Genomic DNA, 11,319 nt, shown 5'->3' with positions numbered 1-11,319 from the left:
TTTAACGGGAATGAAAGCGATGCTTTGAGGGATAGACATAAATAATCTCTTCAGTGGGTCATACTGTTATTTAATATGCTTTGGATTGTTCTGCTGGCAGACGAAACAATGCAAAAACTATATTTTCGAGAAATGTCAGTAGACAAAAAAAAAACTCCAGACAACATGAGCTGTGGAAAATTATAACTGAACAAGGCGCATTATACAGCTTTGTACAGCGGATGCCATTGAAAACACAGTAAGTCTATCGCTCAGTCTGGCTCTGCTCTGCATAAGGTCTATCTATTAGCGTTACATAACACAACTGACTCGATAATGTGTTGTGTTTGAGTTTCAGCGGTTTAGCTTAGTGCTCGACGACCAATGGGATGCGACCGTGGAGAATGACGCACACAGCCCCGCCCCGCCCACCACTTCCATGATAGGAAAAGCCCCTAGCCCAAAACAGTTTTCCCCTCACGACAAGCCCCGCCTCCTGTGACAGGATTTGCCAATCGGAGCGATTTAGTTTCTGTGATTGGCTTAGATCAGACGTCATTCACGTAGACGTTGGCAAACGTTAGAGAGGTCGAATATAATATAACGAACAGGAACAGCGTAAATATTACCACAGCGTAAATATAGCGAAAGCGAACGCGATTTTAAGTTCAACGTACACTTAAGTTAGGAGTCAATATATATGTGTCAATAAAGTTGAGGGTTCCGTGTGGGCGGGGCTTGTGGGGAATATTTATCAATTCACGTGTACAGCACCGTGTAGCCGTGAACGTGTTTTGCGTGACGGGAACGAACAGGGCGTCTGAGTGACCGACGTTACGCGCTCAAAACACGGTCAATCTGCATTAAAGATTGCTTTTATAATACATTAAAACTACCGGATTTGGGGAAACCTGCAAATATAGTCGGGGTTCGGTGTCTTTGGGGATTGATTTCGCTCTGGATGAAGTCACGACCATCGCAACACACAAGTAAGTTAAGTTGTCACGACCTTCTCTGAGCGGACGAATGTTGTTCGGTTAAAGTTTGCGTGTTTTTCTGAAGCAAATAAACGACAATTCTGCTGCTTACGGTAGTGGTTTCTATGCTTCAGGCTGCAATGCGATTTTATTTGTGTGAAAGCCTGCTGAAGTTTAAAAATAAAACTTTGATGAAACCGTACTGGTACAATAAGTACTAAAAGATGACAAATAAGCACTTTGAAAGGTAAAATGAGTAATACTGAGGATCCAGAGCTGCTGGAGATCAAATATGTCAGCTGTTTACGTCATGGCTTGAGCCGATGACGTCATGACGTTGGACTTAAAATAATTGTAATAAGGGAAATAAATAAGCCTTTGTTTTTTATTTACAACAATTTTAGTTTTGAAAAATATTTTATTATTATTTGTCCTTGTTTACTTTTCCTAATGTGTTCCTTCGCTGTATTTGTAATTCTTCAAATATCTATCTAGATCTATATCTGTCTTTAATGATAATAATGTAATTCATAATAATACCATTTGCTTGAATACTTAAATATAAGAGATTTAACATTTGTAGAAACGTAATAGTATACGATATGAAGATAATGAGTAACATGATTAATGTACCACATTTAAAGTGTAACTAAACCCTAAACCAACTTTTTTTAGTTAATGATCTGTAAGAATGGGGCTTTATTAGTACTGTTCAATGATTCGAGTAACTTTTTTTATATTTGTGTTAAAATGTGAAACATTCAGTCTCATAAACTGTACTTGATAATGTCATGATGTTTCAGGCTCAGTCGGGGGAAGACGATGAAGGATGAAGATTGTATGAGAGCGATGGCCAAATTTAGAAACAGAAGGATGGAGAAGTGGAAGCCGGAGTCGGAGAGGGATTCGGGTTTCTCAGGTCTGTAATCCAGGACTGGATTCTTCTGATGGGTTTGAAAACGCTCTCCGTCCACACTAGCGTTTCCCGACGTTTCAGTTCGGATGAGAAACTTTTGGAAAATGCCTGAAAACACTAAATTCACCGTTACTGCGCATGCGTAAACCCTCACAGAAGCTCACTGAGACGATACAGACGGAAAATAAATAGTATCGCGACAGGATCATTTTGTTTAGCAGAATCTCAGCATTCACTGATCGCCCAGCTCTCACTCACTATTATATGTTCGGTCTAAAACTGCTCCTGTTTCACCGCAGCGAATGCGAGTGTGTTTCCTGTCGTCTGTGCAGGACTGTGACATGAAGAGTGTGTGAAGTTACATATTTCAGCAACAGTGTGAAAGTGAACCGCACATAACAGACACAACACCGGTATAAACATGAATATATGGGTATAATATGCGTCACATGACTAAACTTGCATCATCGTTTTTAAATACCTCAGTTTTAACAGTCGACACTACAACACGAAAACAGCGTTTTCAAATGTATCCACTTTGGAGAGCGTTTTCATTAAGAAAAACACCGTCTCAGTGTGAACGGAAGGACGAAACTGAGAGAAAAAGCTGCATTTTCAAACGAAAACGTATAAGTGTGGACATGACCTCAGAGTGTGTGTGTGTGTGTGTGTGTGTGTGTGTGTGTGCAGACGGCAGCTCTGAGCACCGCAGTGTGATCGAGGACTCCAGGTCTCCGCTGGCGCAGGGACTCGCGCCGATGATCATCATGAACAGTGTTGTTCTGAAACAGGTGAACCTTCCCTGCATGCAGTTCAGTCTGAATAGAAACTAATGACACTTTAAAACCAGACGCATATGAGTTTCGTGTCAGGATTACTAGTGTGTGTATATATATATATTAGAGGTGGGCATAGATTAATTTTTTTAATCTAGATTAATCTCACTGTAATCTTGGAATTAATCTAGATTAAAATGGCTCATCTGAATTCTGCCGAAGGCATTCAGAATATGTGTGCTGCCCAAATAATGACTAAAAGTAAAGTACTAAAAGTAGTTCGCCTCGCGTAGGGATTTGAATTTCTGCCAAAAATGTCATTCGACAATAGAGCAGCGAAAGTCGAATATCGTTAAAAAACAAACAAAAATACGCACACTCACAATGACAGAAAGGGAGGCCAATTTCATCTTTAGCGATTTGTCATCACACAAACTGTTTATTAATTGAACAAGTAACATGTTTCCGTCGTTTTTTTTCACATAGTAGGCTAATTGGAAGAGGAAAAAAACGACAAGCACGACGTAGCTACAGTCCGTTTTTGCATCGCCAAACCAGATGCTCGTTAGATCAAAAAATAATGTCATATGTCATAATGATTTTATGTGAACCTGCCTTTACCGGCAATAGTCTCCTCCTTTTTAAACAAATTAGTTTTCAATTAATGTAAACTATTCGTGTGACTATGCCCCTGCGCAATACACACACATTACCGCGGGATATGTCATACTTTTTAATAGTGCTATCGTGGCGTAATAATCTGTTTGGTTGTAAAATGTATTACCCAGGGCTCCAGACTAACTTTTCCACTGGTTGCACTGGTGCTACTAACTTTCTCAGTTGGTCGCACCAGCATATGATTTGGTCACACCTTTTTTTTTTTTTCTACATGCCATGGGATTAATCAATGCATGCTGATGAATAGTGGTTTTAATGGACCAAGGCTAGCAAAGGCTTTCCGGTTTGCAGCAGAAATACCTGTAATATATTAATGATCATTGCCAAATATCAGTATTTTCATGGATTTTGGACAGTAATTTTAATCTAATTTTAAGCATTTTACATTTGAATTATATACAATCTATCTATTTACATTTGAATCATATTCTATCTATCTATCTATCTATCTGTCTATTATCATCTTTCTATCTTTTAAAAATCATTAAACATTCAAATGTATGCATTACATTTTAAAAGATCAGAGTATTATAATAAACGGATACAGATTTTTCGTTATCAAAGTTTATAGTTGTAACAAAAAGCAGAAATCTCACACTCCTTACCTTCTGCATTTAATAATAATTTCCTTTTCCTCTGTCGAGCGATCATGAGAGTAATAGTTCGCCAGGGGAAAATATAACCGCTGAAAGACGTAGGAGGAAGGGGCTCTGTGTTTCGTGAGACCATTTTTATCATTTTTATATGCCTTAATTCGTGAATTCGTAATTGGCGCGTTTCACCATCAGTGTGCAATGCGCGTGACGTCTGCGTTCGTGAATAAATAAACTGCACGTGTCTTGCGGAAGAACATTGTAGACGGAACTTCTCTCCGTTAATGTCTGTGGCGAGTCACGCCGGCACTGGCGACTCCTTAGCCGAGACGACCCCGGGATAAAATAGTCCGAATATAAAAACTTATTACAGGCTTACCGTAGTGATTCAGAATAAGTCAAAAACACAGTTTGGAAGATGGATTCATGATGTAGCCTACTCGTTCATTTTGAACATAAGTTACGGACTGCAGCAGCTGATACAACGGCGTTCTGTTGCTCAAGCGTCCACTCGCACAAATGCGACCACATAACATTTTAACTCACACATTCTCAAAAAATGGTCGCAGTCTGGAACCCTGTTACCTGAATGAAATGAAATCGAATGTATCGTCCTGTGGAATCATTCATTCACAGACAGCTTACGAAGATGTTCAACTAATAAAGATCTTCATCGCTGGCAAAAATATGATGCATTTGCAGATTTGCTTTCACTAGACTATAAACTGTAGATCCACGACCACTTCATCCAACGCTCTTGATGTTCTTAATCTTCCTTTTACGAATCCGAGTCGAGTGTGACTGAACGCGCTTCAGACGATTCAGTGCGTGAGGAACTGAACAGATCATTCAGACTGATTCGCCAACCGATTTAGACAGATCTGCCAACGTGTTTGATGAAGTCTTTGAACAGAATCGACTCAAAAGAGTGATTCATTTGTAAATTGAGCCCATACAAAGATACAGCGCGCTTGGAATAAACTCATCTAACAACATGTAATTGCATTAAAATAAAGTAACGAGAGGAACGTCGCCCAACGTAACATGTAATAGTATACACCTTGTGACAGGGAAATACTCTGCTGCACGATCTGTGACAGTAGGCGCGGCGTCAATTATGTCACATATGCTAGGCTACACATGGAATTGTGCGAAAATATAACGATATTCTAAAAAGCTATTTTATGATCCCAACCCAACTTTGAGAATAAATAACGGCGATATTTTTTTATCGCCCGATAAGAGTCTCACGTTAACGCCGATAACGGCCCACCACTAATATATATATATATATATGCCCGGCCCGAGGATAGTGGCGGGAAATATCGTCCCGACCCGGCCCGAGGGTTCGGGCTCGAGCAGAGAATCTAAGCTCTAAGTTACTTACCAAGATCAGTCTTGAACAGCCAAGCTGGGTCAAAACCTGTCATCCGGTGATGACTGGACTTTTGATGCTCGTGAGGGATGCGCATGACTGAGCCTTGGAGCAGGAGAGCTACTCCGGCTGCTACTCGCGGGAGAGCGATTGTTGCCATCTTCAGTTTCCTGTGAGCGTTTAAAAAACGCACATATTTTTGTCTGATTTTCATCTCCTTGACGCGACATATTTCCCGCCGCGCTCTCTGTCCGCAAGTGCTCGTCTGTATGTGACTCAAGTGTTTGTTTGTGTGTGAGTGTGTGCGTGTGCACAGACAGAAAAGACATGCCATCGTGGAAATAAGATAAATAACATATTACTTAAGGGCTATTTAGTTTGTTTAATAATATAACAAATTGGTAACTGGTATTTAATGTTTTATTTCTGCTTTTTAACACAACAACAACTAAATCTGTGCAATCATACATATGTAAATAATAACCATAACCAGTGTGTGTTATATCTGAACGGCTATTGTGTCTAGTTGATGCAAATAACACACTAAAAACATACATTAAAATGCAAGACCTAAAGTTCTTGCACAATGAGTCCAGATTGTCCAGACAGAATGTGTTTTTATAAAATTCGGATCGGGTTCGATTTTGGGCGTTTTTCACATCCATATCAAGTGTTTGAGAAGTGTTTAACAGTTCAGTGCCACCGGATGACGGATACCCTGACCCGTGTGCAGGAGCTGTACTGGTAAAAACCCTGATTTCTGATTTGCGTTTGTCTTGTGTGTTCAGTCTGGTGAAGCCCGTGTGAAGCCCTGGCCAGTGGACGTGGTTCCTCAGCCTCAGGTCGTGTTCCTCCAGCCTGTGGTCCCGAAGACACACACACACACACACACCAAACACACGTCACAGCGCCGCCGGCACCGGAAGCTCCTCCCGATCCGCAAATCATATCCCAGAATCGCTCCTCATCCCGGAGACAATCCTCTTCAGAGCAACAGCTCCAGTTCCTCAGTCCGGAGTTCGGGTTCCTCTCACAGCGATGGCGCTGAATCCAACTCGTTCCCCGACGCTCCTGTTGCGGAAACATCCGGAGAATCCGATGCCAGACCCGAATCCACGGACAACCGTTTCCATTCCCACACGGACAACCGGAGCAAGCGCTTCTGCAACACGTACAACATCCTCAGCTCGTCGGGTCTGCTGGACATCACGCTGCGCACCAAAGACCTGATCCGGCAGAACCGGCGCACGCAGAGCGAGCTGGACCGGCTCCGAGAACACACACACATGTTCCTGCGGGCGCTGGAGACCGGAGACCCGGCGGTCTGGAGGAGCCTGGAGACCAGCCTGCAGGAGCAGTGACGTGCGCGTGTGTGTGTGTGCGTGTGTGTGTGTGTGTGCGTGTGTGTGTGTGTGTGTGTGTGTCGAGGTCAAAGCTATGATCACTGGTGTAGTCGTCCACTGTTAATGGACTGTGTGGATGTTTCACTCGTTGAGAAGCTTCTGCCTTAATCTAGATCAGTGCATAAGCTGTTTACACTCACTTCCTGCTGTGCTTTACACTCACTTCCCTCTCTCACACGCACTCAGACACACACACACACACGCACTCAGACACACACACACGCACTCAGACACACGCACTCAGACACACACACACGCACTCAGACATAAACACCAGTTTATGAGATCATAGAATGAAGCAAGTGAATTCTTTGAGTGAGTCATTGAATCGTTCGTTCAAGAGATTTGTTCAAAAACACTGATTCATCCAGTAATGAAAAGAGTTAAGTCTTTATGAGTGAGTCCTTGAATTATTCACTCAAGATATTCATTAAAAAACGCTGATTAATAAATTTGAAAAGCGATTTTTTTTTTGGTCCGTTCAGAGTCATGATGTTTGTATCAATAAAGTCGTGATTCTCAGTCTAGTCAGAATCGTGCAGCTCTAATATTCATATAGTTTCAGACAGAAACACAGTGTTGATCCTGATGAATGATCATGTGCTCATCGTCTTGCCTTGATGAAGTTCAGTGGCAGCTATCACATGACCACCCGTTCACCCAATCATGGCTTGACTTCCTCGTTTGCATGAGTGGAGCAGAGTCGTGTTTCCTGACTCTTATTGCCTTGCTTTAATGGCTTTTTTTTTAAACGATACAGAAAACATTTCTTGGCCAGCAGTTTTGCTAAAGCCTTATATATGTCTTGCTGTCTGTAAGTGCTTCCATACAAACATCATGAAATGCATTTCTGTGAACCATTCAAAGGCCTTCAGACCCGCCTATAATCTGTAAAAACTAGTTTCCTGTCTTTTTGTAAATAACATGTCATTTTATGTATAAAGATGTAATTTTGTATTTTCCTTTGCGGTTCATCCTCACGTTTGCAGTTGTGAACTGAATCTCAAGCTCTGTTTTCTAGACGCCAGCAGGATTGTGAAGGGTTGTTGTTATAACCCCTCGATACGGTGCTTTTACATTCATAGATGCATTTACAAACAAATGGCCTGATATACATAATCGCTCTGAGAATTCATCTGACAGGATATAATTAATATTTCTCGGCTGTGCAAACCCAAAACTGTGGTCAAATCTTTGCATTTTACTGATTCTCTGTTTGTGTTTTTTTTTTAAAGTTTTTTATTATTATTGTTTCCCACTTTAAAACATGGATTACTGAATACTACACTGTCAAATGTTTTTATGTCAAAGTTTTAAAATAATTTCAAATATCAAATGAGTGCTTGGATTGCATTACTCACAGAAATCATGTAGACCTACTTTAAAAAATATATTTTTTTAATAAATTAAATAAACTTAAAAAAATCTGATTAACTTTGCTTGTTATCCAAAACATGTTGGCTTTGAGAAAGAATCGATTCAGAGAATCAGGCATCGTCAATGAAGAATCACGCTGTGTTACTCGAAAGTATCTTCGTTAATGATGCCTGACTCTTTTGAACCGATTCTTTCAGATTCAATACGCGTATCGCTCACTGAAAGAATCAAATAAATCGATTAGATAGGTAAATTTTCATGTACAATTTAATTTCATTCATTCATTGATGATTCTTCTTCAAAGAATCGACTCAAGAGAATAAGGCACCATTCGAAAGAATCTCCATTAGTGATGCCTGACTCCCGAACCGTTTCTTTCGGATTCAATAAGCGTGTCGCTCACTGATTTGCAGCTTTTGGTTTGCTGAAGTAAAGCAGGCTTTCCAACACTAGTTTCCATTATAATAATAATACACAATCAGTATGCAGATCAATAGTTTTTCACCCAGAAGTGCATCTCTCACAGTCCGCGTGTGACCCGGAAGTGCACGCGATCTGTCTTTTTGTTTGTTTTGCTTCTGCTTCTCACTATCAAACATCAGCGGAGATGAAGATTAAGAGACTTTATAAAGATAAATGTACATCATAGGCATCTATCAGGTATTTTTAAGATATCTAACTTTAGAAAAGCGAGCAGAATGATGGTGATTTGTGCTCTTGCTAACGGTGGCTTATTCTGTCTGCTTTATTAATGACAAATGCTTCGTATTTATAACACTTTATCATTAATAATATCGCACCTCTATGTACAAACAGTGTGAATTGAGGTTGCCTGAGCCTTGTGAAAGCTTTAAAAGCATGTCAACTTCATATTCATTCATTCAGTTATTCATACGTATTTAATTTAAATAATTTGATATTCATTTGGTGAATATGTGAGATGTATTTAGCGTAATTCATGTTTCATATGTTAACGTTAAATGTTCTGTGTGTTTTTTATTCATGCAGATGATGGACGAAACCTTCTTTCTCTGACCGCCTGAACCGGGTTAGTTTCACTTAGTTATCGATAATACTTTTAATCTGTTAACATAACGATGTCTTGATTAATTATAACTTATTTAACTATCATATGATGTTTCTTACATTAAGTGCACAAACATATATTTCATGCTTGATATATAAAATGAATGTCTTGCATTAAACAAACTGGAAACAAAACATGCCTAACAATGGTTTTTTTTTTTCATAAAGATTGTTGCAACATACTATGTTCTGTAAAAGTAATTTAATATTAATGTAACACAATAATAGTAATTTGGTACAGTATATAATAATACTATAATATATCTTTAATAAATTAGTTGTCAAATCAACGTAATTAATTTGAAACATGTATTTTGAACTATTTTGGAAGCAAAAAACATTCCTAATATAAGCTTGGCTAATTGGCTAGATGTATGCTATGCTAGTACGTAAGCTAACTAAAAAAACAGTAAGAACCAGAAATGCTTGATTTCACAACCAATAGCTTCAGTTATTGTATATGAACCATGTAATTTAAAAGATATTAATGGTCATTATAAGTCAAGTCAAGTCACCTTTATTTATATAGCGCTTTTACAATACAAATTGTTTCAAAGCAGCTTTACAGAGATACCAGGAAAGTAAAGTTGTAATAGTATTGTTAAATTCAAAATTAAATGTTAAATGTCCACAACTAAGCAAGCCAAAAGCCAATGGCGAATGAAGGCGAAAAAAAGGCGACAGTGGCAAGGAACCAAAACTCCATCAGTGACAGAATGGAGAAAAAAACCTTGGGAGGACCCAGGCTCAGTCGGGGGGCCAGTCCTCCTTTGGCCAACAAACCAACAGTGTATGATTATGATTTAGGCGGCATAATAGGTCAGAAGTCAGATTGGATCAGAACTTTCACAATATTTATCCAGTTCATCTGGTTAGGGGTCGGAGTCATCACGCCGGTATGGAGACGAGTTTGTTGAGGTGTCCATGAGGCCTTCACAGTGTTGATGAGGCTGGCACTTCAGGGATGCGTTGTCGTCGTGTCCAGGCGCAGGTCCTTCCTCAGATCTAGATACAGCCTGGATCCGGCGGTTTGCGGTAAACCTCGGGATAAACAGAGAGACTAATATTAGCGTAGACGCCATCCTTCTTATGATGTAACGAGTACATCAGGATTTATGGGAAGTGTTCCCGGCGCCGGCTGATCTAAACTATGCAGCCTAACATTGAATTATAGAAGTCTATAATGTGTTATGTGTATGCTAAGCCAAAGAGATGTGTTTTTAGTCTAGCTTTGAACTGACAGACTGTGTCTGCTTCCCAGACAATGTTAGGAAGATTGTTCCAAAGTTTTGGTGCTAAATAGGAAAAGGATCTACCGCCAGCAGTCGATTTATATATTCTAGGTATTATCGACTGGCCGGAGTTTTGAGATCGCAATAGACGTGAAGGACTATAATGCGTTAAGAGCTCGCTCAAGTACTGGGGAGCTAAACCATTTAGTGCTTTGTAAGTAATCAGCAATATTTTAAAATGTATACGATGTTTAATAGGGAGCCAATGCAGTGTTGACAGAACCGGGCTAATATGGTCGTACTTCCTGGTTCTGGTAAGAACTCTAGCGGCTGCGTTTTGAACTAGCTGTAGTTTGTTTATTAAGCGTGCAGGGCAACCACCCAGTAGAGCATTACAATAATCTAGCCTTGATGGCATGAACGCATGAACTAGTTGTTCCGCATTTGTCATTTAGATATATTTTCAAGATTGAAAAATGCGGTTTTACAGACACTAGACACGTGACTTTCAAATGAAAGATTGGTATCAAAGAGCACACCCAGGTTCCTAACCGACGACGAAGACTTGACAGAGCAGCCATCAAGTGTTAAACAGTATTCTAGGTTATTGCGTGTGGAAGTTTTTTGTCCAATAATTAGAATCTCTGTTTTTTCAGAATTTAGTAGTAGGAAATTACTAGTCATCCAGTTTTTTTTATAACGCATTTTAAACAATATAAATCATAACGTTTGGGTCCTAAAGGAGACCCGATTCCTGGGGGGACTCGATTTCTCAGCACACCATATGTTCAATTTAACGTTGATATTACAAAAATTGGTTGAATTATGAGTGTTTAAGCTTTCATGAAACCTCACCGATGATGATTAAAGGCACTAAAAAGATAAAAATAGCTGATATATTGATGATGTCTTCTTCACATGTTTATG

The 11,319-nt window shown here is 39.7% G+C and overlaps 2 protein-coding genes across 3 annotated transcripts in view; both read left to right on the top strand.

Moving 5' to 3' along the window:
* The first annotated feature begins 536 nt into the window (after positions 1 to 536).
* cipcb (CLOCK-interacting pacemaker b) lies at positions 537 to 8,033 on the top strand. The gene is made up of 4 exons (XM_077240237.1): positions 537 to 968; positions 1,760 to 1,875; positions 2,563 to 2,663; positions 6,083 to 8,033. The coding sequence occupies exons 2-4, from the start codon at positions 1,779 to 1,781 to the stop codon at positions 6,653 to 6,655; spliced, it is 771 nt and encodes a 256-aa protein (XP_077096352.1). The 5' UTR covers positions 537 to 968; positions 1,760 to 1,778; the 3' UTR covers positions 6,656 to 8,033.
* Positions 8,034 to 8,422: 389 nt separating this feature from the next.
* znf410 (zinc finger protein 410) overlaps positions 8,423 to 11,319 on the top strand; it is a 30,591-nt gene continuing 27,694 nt past the window's right edge. Inside the window, exons 1-2 of one of the 2 annotated variants that reach the window (XM_077240227.1) lie at positions 8,423 to 8,712; positions 9,083 to 9,122. The gene's annotated coding sequence lies outside the window, so the exon portion shown is untranslated. Of the gene's footprint in view, positions 8,735 to 9,082; positions 9,123 to 11,319 lie in introns of both variants that reach the window. The other variant, XM_077240226.1, reaches the window with a different exon arrangement.

This window comes from Siphateles boraxobius, unplaced genomic scaffold, assembly GCF_051911475.1.
Source record: "Siphateles boraxobius isolate OS27281-9 unplaced genomic scaffold, OSU_SipBor_1 222, whole genome shotgun sequence".
In the NCBI taxonomy this organism is placed as follows: Eukaryota; Metazoa; Chordata; class Actinopteri; order Cypriniformes; family Leuciscidae; genus Siphateles; species Siphateles boraxobius.
This window is presented reverse-complemented; position numbering and strand designations above follow the sequence as displayed.

Bases quoted from the DNA above. Each gene is read 5' to 3' on its own strand.
- cipcb (XM_077240237.1), top strand. From the start codon at position 1,779: ATGAAGGATGAAGATTGTATGAGAGCGATGGCCAAATTTAGAAACAGA. The intron at 1,876-2,562 runs GTCTGTAATCCA...GTGTGTGTGCAG, and splicing joins GAGGGATTCGGGTTTCTCAG to ACGGCAGCTCTGAGCACCGC. The intron at 2,664-6,082 runs GTGAACCTTCCC...TTGTGTGTTCAG, and splicing joins ACAGTGTTGTTCTGAAACAG to TCTGGTGAAGCCCGTGTGAA.